This window comes from Megachile rotundata, chromosome 1, assembly GCF_050947335.1.
Source record: "Megachile rotundata isolate GNS110a chromosome 1, iyMegRotu1, whole genome shotgun sequence".
NCBI classification, from domain to species: domain Eukaryota; kingdom Metazoa; phylum Arthropoda; class Insecta; order Hymenoptera; family Megachilidae; genus Megachile; species Megachile rotundata.
Window position 1 is genome coordinate 17,164,722 of NC_134983.1, and position 12,855 is coordinate 17,177,576.

The 12,855-nt window shown below is 33.4% G+C and overlaps 1 protein-coding gene across 1 annotated transcript; it reads left to right on the forward strand.

The window, feature by feature from the left end:
- Window positions 1-3,514: 3,514 nt before the first annotated feature.
- Window positions 3,515-12,635, forward strand: Kr-h1 (kruppel homolog 1). The gene is made up of 3 exons (XM_003704935.3): window positions 3,515-3,753; window positions 6,419-7,193; window positions 7,690-12,635. The coding sequence occupies exons 2-3, from the start codon at window positions 6,441-6,443 to the stop codon at window positions 8,437-8,439; spliced, it is 1,503 nt and encodes a 500-aa protein (XP_003704983.1). The 5' UTR covers window positions 3,515-3,753; window positions 6,419-6,440; the 3' UTR covers window positions 8,440-12,635.
- The last annotated feature ends 220 nt before the right edge of the window (window positions 12,636-12,855 follow it).

The following is a 12,855-nucleotide window of genomic DNA, read 5'->3' on the forward strand; positions in this document are numbered from 1 at the left end:
TTTTGTTGCGGCAATGTCACCATTTGCTTTACCGATACAGCGTCGATATCATTTGAAACAGAAAGAGACTACCGCGCCTCCTCGAGAACATTCTACCAAAAGTATACGCTATTTTTTAATCGAATTATAAATCTGCAGAACTTATCTGAATCCAAACTGAAATTTAAAAAAGTTTGAAGTTTGGGGAAAGGATTTTGTTGAGAGGAACTCCTACCAATTCCATTAGTTTTATTAAAAAGTATTTTGGTTTTGAAATTGACATAGTGCGCACGAATAATAAGAGGGAATACAATTAATTTACAAAGCGTCTTACCATCTATACATATACCTATCATATAAAAATTTATTTTTATAATAATGTTAACTTTAATTGCATTTTCACTTCCAAATTTAAAAGTTAGTTTGGGGTTGACTGAGTCATAATAAATAAATTTTCAGTTGTATAAATAAAATATATTTTAACATAAGAATTTATACAGATATGAAATATTCCGCTTTAATTCCATAATGAGACAAAATGCGTCGTAACGTAAAATGTTAATTTAATATAAAGGCAGGGTAAAAGAGTAAATGTAATTTTATGAAAAGTTGGCATATGATAATTATTTTAAAAAACGCTGTCCTAAACGTCTTCATTTATAACATGCAATACTAGGTAACGTTAAATTAGGTAACGCTAAAAAGAGATAAATGCGGAAGGGAAAACTAAACAAACTTATGTTCGTATACATGCGACCTTGAAATGTAATATACACTGCGGAGTGCATTTGGTGGCATAGATTGTTACACGTGCTATGAAGGCGTTGACCTTAGGAAATACTTTCCACTTTCTACTTGGGATGGTCAGGCTGATTCAATTCTCTTTGGTCTTCTCTTCCTTTCCTTTCTTAAAATAAACGTGTTTACGAATTAACTTTTAAAGGGCAGGCAAGTCTTTTCATGATATTTTATATGTATTTTTAAGTTGGAATCGCCATACGTGAATTAATCCACAAAAAATAAGTAATCGTCACATATTCAAATTTTCAGATCTCTATTGAAAATGAGAAATCTACTGTTAGCTGTCCATATCAACTGATAATATGCATACAAATAAATTGCTTTGTTAAACAGTTATTTTCTTAAAAATCAATTTTATTTTTAACAATATTTTAATATTAAATTATAAATTTAAATATGAAGAGAAATTCTTATTTTATTAAATATAACCTCAAATAAACATTAAATGCAGTTAACTTAACGGTTGTTCATAAATGTTCAATATACGAAATAATTTGTTATAAGTTATAACATATTTTTGATATTCTGAACGAATATAACTGGCCAGTAAATAAGACACATTTAGTAGTCTTCTCTTTACCATTTTAGTTTCGGCCTGACTGCAAGTCATTCCTAAGGTCATCGCTGGCATAGCTTAAAACAAGTTGCGTTGAGATTGGTCAAGGTACGACATCGCTCTAGAGTTGATTGCTACCTCTACCCTTGCCCCACCATACTCCCCTGAGAGATTTCTAGTTGGTCCATACCCCCACCATCGAGTATTCGACCTCTTCTGTCTTCGACGTCTCGAAACCCTCGTCGATCTCGCCACGACCCCGACACTGCGTATGTTTTGAGCCACGTAAGTTGTGTTGACCCACGTGCCTCCTCAGGGCTGTATGCCACGATAATAATTCCACGTGCTTTACCAATACGCGATAATGTGATAACTTCCGTATCGAACACTTATTTCGTAATTCTTCTTATCTTGTTGATCTCAATATTTGAATTATTTATACGTATTTACTTAGACATTTGATAATCATTAATAATATTGTTACAAAAAGTAATTTTAATTTTATCATACAATAAATATTTGTCTACTTTCTTTGCGAAAACAGCATCTCAATCGGCAGGTAATATCGAGAAGTATTGCGCAGTTGCATGCGATGCTTGAAATTTTCAACGGTAATCTTATCTATGTTCGCATTGTCGACATTGACGTATTTTATCCTTCGAATGCATTTTAAAGTTATCACCGATTTACATATTACGTAACGATTTGACGCGTCTATTGTTATCTTTATTTATCATAGAAATACCTGATGATCGTACCACATCGAATTACTAATATTGCTCGTTTATATTTAAGTAACATAATCAATGCTGTGTATGTACTTTGATATGTATCCATCGGAATAAACAGTAAAATGTTTCCATATTTCCTTATCTATCATTTCCGCGTATACCAATGCCCACGACAATAAATATAGTACTGTAATATTGTATATGTTACAAGTACCTTGTAGTTACCTAAATATAGCAATTTTGTTTTACGCGTGCCACGATTTTAACATTATTAGACAAGGTGTTCGGTATTGTTACCGTCACTGGCTGCTATCGTCTTAAGCCGCCACTACAGTCTCAGGGGTACTACTACAAGAACAGTAAGAAGTAAGTATCATAGCCGACGTTTTTACTGCCGCACGCGGCGTCCAATGCCCCGTCCAGAGGCAGCCGTCGTGGTTTCTCCTCAGCACACGTGCACCGCGCGCAGTGGGTCATTGCTCTCCTCTCCGTTCGAAAGTAATATCGTTACGGCTCACACACTTGTCTCGAGCATAATCACAATGAAATCGAACAAAATTCGACCATTCCCCAACGGATTACACCTTACCAAGTATAGGATTAGGGGAATGATCGTACCTTTTTTAACAAAACAATCAGTAAAGAGCAACGTATATAGATGTTGACGCCTACGTGATGATTACAAAGTATAATTATATTTCGATAGCCAAGATATTTTTGTCTCAATTATATTTGATTATGATTCACGTACTGTAAGTGTGCAGATGAAGTGGAAATATTATGGAGATCCATCTTATGGAATCAATATATAAATCGTAACGCAGTCAACGATTTTTTCATATTTTTAATTAAAAAGAACCGTAACGTATAATCATTACATATGAAATATGGTCCAAAGTTTGCAAGAAAAAATTATTTTACTAAAAAATGGCTATTTTTAAATTTTGGGAATTAGGGCAATTTGAATTATTTTGGGATTTACTTGCACTCTTGGTGATGCTCAGATATGACCATCGGCCACAACGTTGCTGCGCAAAATCGCGCCCACCGATGTTTCGCTTAAAAAAAATAATGAAATTAAAATTGAATTCGTATGTTGATATATTCAACTACTGATAGCCAATCCATGATTACCGGAGCTTGTCGTAACGTATCGTAGCGTCACATATGCGTGTGTAGATTGTGAACGCGTCCCTATAGACCGGAGATATCTACGTCTTTGTCTGTCGACTTCTTCCGTCGCACCCGTATCGCGGGGTCAGCCGAAACCACGACGACTGCCTCCACGTGCTGCGAAAAGCACTTAGTCGCCCTAAATTGTAGGTCGCCGCCGTTGTCACGATGGAGGGGATAATCGAAGTGGAGGGGCAGGGTCGAGCACAGCGCTTCGGTCATGATCGATGATTTCCGCCGCCGTTCGGCACGGCCAGGCGGTAAACATTGCACAGTACGATTGGCTGTGTCCTGAGGCGGGTCCTTTGGTTTTCGAGTTTGAGTTTTTCGTCGTCATTCAGTTGTGAGAAGTGACAAACGAAAGCGACATGCGTTAAAGTAAACGTGCGTGTTCAATTCTATTCATCGATCCGATCTTGCAAGTTACTTCGTTGATTCGATATCTACCGAAGGATGCTCAAACGGGACGTGATTTTTCTTGGCCATAACAGGGTCTAAACAAGAACTTCACTGGTAAGTAATTTTCATGTGTCTAGATTCAGCATGAGTACGAAATAATGGATTAATTTAGATTTTTATTGAAACTCTCTAAGCTTAAACTTTCGTCGATAAATTTATTTTTGAATTTTCCTTATTTTCTTTATTTTAATTTTCCATACTTCAACTTTTTTGTGCATACAAAAATTTCATGAAATGTTATCAATTGGAAGGACTATTCAAATTGTTGGTGTACGACGATTTTGCAATTTTGTTAAACAATTGATTTTTTTTAATAAACGCGCCGAACAACAATTTGTGTTGATTTGCATGATTTTTGTAAAGAACGGACAAAGAACAAATTTTTCGGAAAGGAAGAAAAACAAAAATTAGCGACATTGAAATCGATAGTTTTCTCCTTGGCCGCGAACTTCAGCGCTTGCAGCGATCGATTACGTTTTCATATCCTGGGTACATCATCGCATTAAGAAAACAATGAAAACAAAGAAAACAATTATTCCGGAAAAGGGGAAGAAAGATTGCAATAAAATCTCTTAGGAGAAACGATACATACCGGCAACCCGTGATGTAACTCAACGTCCTTACTGCGCGGCGAGTTGCACGAGGTCGGTGATCGCTATAAAAAAATGCGACGAGTACACGTGGAGGCAGCAGTAGACGGTTTCTACCGCGTCGCGTCGCGGTATTGCACCACCGCCGACCACGACGGCTGCCTCACAGAGGGACGACGCGCGCGTGCAGGTTTAACCCAGCCTTAACCTATACTGAACTAACGACCTCGTAGGCACATACGAGTAACGTTAAATTTCCTTAATGAGTTTGCTATTTGATTAAATGCCCTTTACATTCCAGATTTTGCAATATTTTTTTATCAAGCTGATTACATCTTTAATTTCATTTAAATGTAACTAGAAACAAATAATAATGGGTGAATTTATCGACGTATAACGCCCTCGTGAATTTTAACGACTTTTTTAATTAATTTCTATTTGATCGAAACGTCTTCAGACGTGGTCAGAAACGTCGTTAAAAATATTGTATTTAAAAAAAGAATATTTCGCATCAACAGCAATTTGGACATTTTATTTTTTTAATTGCCATTGGAGTCTGCCGATTTTTTCTGCTTTCTTCTATGTATGCTTTTAATAATAATAAATTAATAGGGTGACCTAATAATAATATCTGAACCTTATTTAAAGTTCAAAATGGTTACCGTAACGAAAAAGTCACAAAATTATCGACAATATGTCGACTTTGTAATGACCCAAGAGTGGGTCAGTGAAGATCCGTCTGTAGCTATTTTCCTTTATTTTGTTGTTTTAAAAATCACGGTCTCGTATACGAAGTCTAAAAGTGACACGTATATAGTGACGTTGGTAGCGAACGTGTAAGCCAAGCGATTTAAAAGTGGGTATAGTCGGTGTGTGCGTGCCTCAAACAGCAGACGGCTGAAAAGACAACCGATGGTACATTGTCTGAGGCCCGCACCTTATACCACCGCTCACAAATTTAATCGCGCGATGCAAAAGTTCAGTCACTTGCTGAAGACGTAAACGATGTGATACACTTAATCATTATTAATACAATGACTTTTTTAATAAAAATTATTACATTTTTTTTAAATTTGAACAATATTATGATTTATAATGTAAGAATAATTTAACGTGGCTACGTAATGGCTGACCATTAAATCTGAGCGCGCAAAGTGGTCAAGCAAATTTCCAAATTGACAAATTTTTATGTTTCAAATTTTCAAACTTAAAATCTCGAAATACCCAAATTTCTATACTTTCAAAAACTCGAATTTTCATATTCGAATATTTTGAAATTTCTACATCCCCAAGTTTTCAATATAATTATTTCATCCAATACAATTATTTGATCTCATTATAAAGTATAATTTAATTGAATCAATCTTATAAAATAATGTGTAAAACAATTGTATCAAACAAATTCCAAGTCAGAAAAGTTTGTGCGTCGATAACAAAGTTTACCAAGGCCCAATAGTATTGGGGACGAGTAGAAGTTACAGAATGCGTACGCGTGCGTGCAAGTGTCATGCGCATGACGTCGCGTCGTACGGTTTGTGGGCGGTTTTTGGAAAGGGACATATGATGAGAGATAGGGTAATATATCCCAATTCCAATGTTTCAGACCGACGCCCAATTAAATATTTATATATAGGTACATTCACATAAATTCAGCAATACAAGTAATACAATATAATTAAAAAAATTCTTTAACGAAATAAATGAATAATATTTCGGTTTGTAATAGTTTTATTTTGTTTAAAAAATTGCTGAAAAATATTTACGAACTCTTACTTTTCATACTGCGAAGCATACAAAAAATCATTCTAATAAAGATTGTACGGCATCGAAAGGTTGTCCCCTTGTCTGTTTGACCTTGCGATGACCTTAACAGACTGTGTGAAGATCATGTTCAAATTTTTAAATAGGATGGTATATTTCTCTTATACTGATTCTTCGAAGCATTTTACGTAAAAAGGTATTGAAAATTAGAAAAATTATGGATTCAAACAATAACGATCAAAATCACTTTTTGCTTAAAATCAGTTTTTGATTTTATTTTAATTATGAACACCAAAGTGTTTATGTTGTTAGCAGCTCATCTCGGTTTCAATAAAAGCAATAATTTTTTATTTTCATTTTCATTTCAGACTCGTAAAACTGCAGCGAAGAATGGTAGGTTTCTATCAAATGGAGCAGATTTCAACTGCCACAACGATGTCGGTGTGCAACGAAGTGTCAACCATAGCGCCGGTGAATCCAGTGAAAAGCCTCGTATGCAGTCCAGATTTAAGTGTATTCGCGTCACCAACGTGTGGTACCAAAACTCTGCCGGCAAATGTTGAAGATAAGACTTATCAGTGTTTGCTGTGTCAAAAAATCTTTGACCAGAAGAGTTTATATCAAAGTCACCTACGCTCTCATGGTAAAGAAGGCGAAGATCCTTACCGATGTAATATTTGCGGGAAAACTTTTGCAGTACCCGCGCGATTGACAAGACATTACCGTACACATACTGGTGAAAAACCGTACCAATGCGAATACTGTAGTAAATCATTTTCTGTGAAGGAGAATTTAAGCGTGCATCGTCGTATCCATACAAAAGAACGGCCTTATAAGTGTGATGTGTGCGAGCGTGCATTTGAACACAGTGGTAAATTACATCGACATATGCGAATTCATACTGGAGAACGACCGCATAAGTGCACCGTTTGTTCAAAAACGTTTATTCAAAGTGGTCAATTGGTAATCCACATGCGTACGCACACTGGTGAAAAACCGTATGTTTGCAAAGCTTGTGGCAAGAGATTTACTTGTTCGAAACAACTGAAGGTGCATACGCGTACTCACACCGGGGAGAAGCCGTATACGTGCGATATATGCGGCAAATCTTTTGGCTACAATCACGTGCTGAAATTGCATCAGGTTAATTAATATTCCCTTACTAAGAATTTCATTTAACTTTTTTAACATTTTTTAATATGGTACAAATTGACAATGTAAAAAAAAAAGTGAAATTTTTATTTCTGGCATTTTATGTTTACAGTGGTACATGCGCAGATTTGTAAGCTTGCTAAGTTTGAAAATTTAAAAATTTGAAATTTTTTAAGTCTTTTTTAAAATTTGTAAATTTGAGGTTTATGGACTGTTGAATATGAAATTTTTAAATCGTTAAATTTATGGGAAAGATATAATTATCAATTTTACAGAAATTAATTTTTCAAATATTGTCAATAAATATTTACAAAATAAAAACCATAAGGAAATTTCACTATTACTTTAATTTCTGCTAAGATATAAAAATTATTTAACTACTTGTGGTTTTTCATTAAAGTGAAAAATTGCTTCTGTTTAAAATACAGTTTTGATTTTTTTACTAGAATTTTAAATTTGTATAATAATTAGATATTTGTTGTTCCAGGTTGCCCATTATGGTGAAAAGGTTTACAAGTGTACATCATGTGATGAGACATTTGGTTCAAAGAAGACAGTGGAAATGCATATTAAAACTCACACAGAATTATCCGTTAATGGTTCTCCTAGAAACTCTCCAATTGAGCCTGAAATTGAGATTTCTCAAGCAAACAGTGTAAGCACTGCCAGTGACAAGGAGAACCAAAGGACTGAAGAACTAAATGATCATGTTATTACTTACGACACTCCACAAGAATTCCCATATTACATATATTCCAGAGAGCAGTATTCACAACCACTTCTGGTACCAAGTGAAGATAGATCTTTCCAGTCAACATCTGTTGCTCCTGTTGAACAACCCCACTTGTTTCTATACCCAGAAGTGTCTCCAGCATATAATAGTTTTGGAATTCAGAATAACGATTTCGTTGGCGACTGTTCTTCGCTTCTGAATTTACCCGGAAACGATGCTCGTAGAAGAGTCGAGGCTGCGCTTGAAGCAGTTGAGGAAGAACGACAGAGAGAATATGGAATTAGGGTTGAGAGAGAACCAATTCTAACTCCTCCCAGTAGTAATCCTGTGAGTCCTGTACCTTCGCCGGATCCTCTGGATTTGGCGATTCCGGTACGAGAAACTTTGATTCTTCCGCCAAGGAAGCGGTGTAAAAAGATTTTAGAGTCAATGGAAAGTGAAAGGAGTGGCCTCATTGCCTCACAGCGGCAGAACTCTGTTATACAGTTTGCAAAAGCTTCATAGGAAAAAAATTTAAAGAAAAATTACTGAAAAACCGTGGTACTTTGGTACATGGAAAAATGGAATCTGAATTAGATGGAAAATGTGGATGACTAGCATGTTCATTTAGTGTAGTGATGGGCTTAGAGAATTTTTGCAAATCACGGAAACGGTTTAATATATTATGAGAATTTTCTCTTAATGAACTTTGAATTCTCAATCATGCAATTAAAAGTAATAATCATCGAATGCCCGCCATTAACTGAGTAGAGAATTTTGTCTCACATAAATAATTGCATTGTCGTCGAGTTTTATCGTGAAGTTTTACGATCTGAGTTAGTTTCATTGTCAAACTAAATGGTTTTTGTTACTTTTGAGATTTGATTTTTTTCAAACTTTCAAACATTTTAGAGTAAAACATAGAAAGCATACACGCAACTGATTTAATTTATATTAATACCGGACATTTACTTCCATTTGAACACTTCATTTGAATAATCAAATTGACAATAATTGCTTGTACGTCATTTTGAACAGTGAAAGTTTGAAGGAGATCAAATATTGCACTGAAGAATATCTGTAAGCCTTAAACAAACCAATGGAACAACGTCCAGTAATTTTACTGTTTTGAAATAATTCAAAACATTTTACAGTCTAATGTATGATAGTGGCCTCGTTATTTCGCGGATTCGACTGATTCTGAAAATTGTTTACACGTGTCTCAGGGTGAACATTGTAACGTACAGTTAGAGCTTGCCAGCAACTAATCCTTTTTCCTCTCTCTTAAATACAGTAATGCCCAGTTAGTAGTCACAAGCTTGTGTCTTAATCGTGACTATTGTCGAAGTAGGAAGATACTGCAGGAATTATATTTAACTTGGATGATCCTAACAATAAACGTGTCAGGGACGAAAGTGAGACACATGGAAAATGAATAAGATGAAACAAGCTTTATGAGTTCGAAGCTCCGAGCAAACATTTGCTTTGGATATGCAGATGCAAATTATAATGAAACAAAATTTGTGGCTAAAAATTAGGTATTACTGTATTTACAAATTATCCAAAACGGTCCGCTATAAATAGCACTAAAAATTTGTAACTAGTCTAAAGTAGTTTCTCAAAAAAAAACATTTTATAATACGACCTAATAAATACGGAAATTAATTCTAATTTCAAAATTATATAATAATTAAAATTAACAAACTCAAAGATTATATAATCTCCAAATTTAAAAGAAAAGTCTATTTCTAAAAAAATTGTTGAGTTTGTGTTATCAAAAAAGACATTGATTTTTCAATATTTAGCTGGCGTGCTCTGTGTAACTTTTTCGTATTTCATGTTATATGTATGTTAGATACGTGCGTGTGCGTGTGCATGTATGCATGTCGGTATAAAATTATTGTGGATTAGTGTCAAAATAAGGAAGATCGCTGTGTCGCAGCTAGCACCTTTATAAAAGGCCTTCGAAGGAACGTAATCGAAACGAAATTATTTTTAAATTTACTTTTAACATTTAATGTTTTCGTTTTACAAAGCATCAAGTTTTAGAAAAATTATTTCATTCGAAATAGAAACAATGACACTTAAAGCAATTAAGTAAAACAGTAAATTATTTATTTTTTATTTTCCGAAAAGTACAAAAATGAAGTTTCTTCAGTTTACGTATAAATTTTAAAGAAATTTTAAGCGAATAATAATCTTTCTCAAATAATTTATTTCGTCACTTTTAAGAATTAAATTTCGATATTATACATGTTTTGTGTGTCGTAAGATTTTCTGATTACGTCGAATATTTAACAAAATCAATTCCAATTTCTTGCCAAAACTAGCAAGACTGACAGCAATCTAAATAAAAATTCTGTTTGTAATTGTTATTAAAATGCGTAATTGCTTAATTTCGTCGTCGTTAGATTTTCACTGTTGTGAAATAATCAAGTACTTTATTTCAATAATTTTTTCTTATCATTTCATAAATAGACAACAAATATTGCAAAAAATAATTTTTGTAATTTTTCTTCGCGCTTCAAAAAATATCCACAATATATTTATTCGATGAAATCAAATTCGTTTAGTATATTTAGTTAATGTATTATTTTAAAATCTGACGCAACGAAATTTGAATTTACGTTTTTTAAATTTAGTTTAATGTCGGTAACGCTAAGGCTGCTTTTTACGTGTGTCATTCAATTATTCAATAGTAATTTCGTTTTCTAAATGTCAGTCTCGTTTCAAAACAAGAGTCCTTTATAAAAGAGGCCTTAACATACGTCATAAGAGAGGTCTAGCAAATGGTTAAATCTAAAAATCAGATTCACTAAATTTTCGAGATTCAGATGTACGATTACGGCAACATATTAACTTCAAGTACAAAAGCGTTAAGTCGAATCTACGATTCATAATTTTAGAAGAACGTAAAAATTTAATATTACATATATATATATATACATACACATATATATGTATGTATAATTATTGATGAGTAGTATTGATTACCTTGAGAGGCTCGGTTTTAATGATACAGATCTTACTGGAGTAAATGGTTACAGTTTCTACTATGATAGTGGAATCATTAAAAAAGAAAGTACCAAACATTGATATCTCTGTGATAAGAACTCCATAATGCCAGAGTATTGAGAGGAGCTATGCTCACTGCCAGTACAAGTATGCGTGTGGAAGCATACATGCATGTTTAATATTAGATATTACATTGTATCGTCACAATTCATAACTCAAAGCCACCTGTATTTACACTTGGCATCACTCCAGTATGACATACAAAATGTTTTATAAACTAAGAACTAAATTAGTGGAAGATTCCATTAATTAGGTACTACCATTACTAATATGAAAATTCATATTTGGATTTAACGTTAAGTGCATAAATATAAATATATTTAAGCAGTAAATTCTTAATTGATGTTTGAAGTTTTTGTACCATAGAGAGTTGTGTAGTACTTAAAATTTGATTCAGAATTTTCTGCATTGAAAAGATTGTGTGACTTTTTAAATTTTAGACACAACTTATGCTGGAATCTGCTGCTAATATTTGATCTGTAGTTTACAGAACAGATTGCATATACACTGAGCCATGTTCATATATATATATATATATTAATTAGTAATGTAATATTTATATGTAGAAATCGATGTATATTATGTTCTTTCTCTTTTTTTACAAATGTAATTTGATACGTGGCCTATTCCTATTTGTTGAACACGTAAAACATTTTAGGCGTTATTTTTTTTTCTTTTTTTTGTTACGCGTGAATTATATTCTCGTTAATTGTGTAAGTCACATACGATATAAAATTTATGTGCAATCGTATTTTTAAGTTTTCGGGTTAACTACCCTCTTTTTCTTGTTTTCTTAATTTCAAAAATTGCTTTTAATTAAATAAATACTCGAGTATTTGTTACAAATTTTAAAAATTGTTATGTATGAAATTCGAAGCGTTTAAAATTAGCTTGGAATTTGAATTTCCTTTGAGTCACCGAATATAGGCCACGTGGTAGTGTATAAAAAAACAGATGCAAATTGTTAAGTATTATGATAATGACGATAAATAGATTGAAAAGTGCGGGGACAAGTCTAGTGTAATATTGTAATTATCTGTTATTACTTATTATTTTTAAGGTATACAAATGCATGCCAAATGGGACGTGTTTTGTCCCATTCTTTGTCGGCATGTGGAACTGATTACATATAAAAAGGGAACGTCATTTTTGTAGAAGTATGTTATTTCAACGAGAAATGAAAAGCAAATTTTTCTAAGAGAGTATCAAGGACGTAAATATTTTTCCGTTTTGCGCCCGCACAATTAATCGATATGATAATAAAATAAGTCGATAAAACGATCATGCTGCGTGAAATGTGCAAATTTTTTCGTCCTAATTAATAGCTCGCCGCAATAATCCTGATTTTAATTTAATATTATCGCGAAAAACAGCATTGTGTCTTTTTCTATTATTATTTTTTGCATCGATAAGGATTTCTACTCGGAGATCTTTGAATAACTGACGGGCGCTAACAATTGTATTTCCTTGTTTTATCCCGCCAAAGTGCGTATAAATAATTTAATAGTCAGTTTCCAACAGGAAATATATTTATTTATTTAATATATACTTATATCTATATATTATATACATACATATGTATTTTTTGCCGAATGTCGGGATAAATTGTCGTGTACTCACTGCATTAAAATATATTCTATCGTAAATGTTGTTTTTTCAAATTTTGCGTCTAATTTTACACGATAAAATTATTACATAAATGTTTAAATATTTAAGTTAAGTTTAAACTTAACATTTGATACAATTATTTACTAACGTCAGGATCGATTAAAAGGGCGGGAGAGTGCTGTAGGACACCTGGGTCTCCAGACTGTACAAATATCCTGAAGAAGAAAAAGGAACGAAGAATAAAATGACAGAGGACAA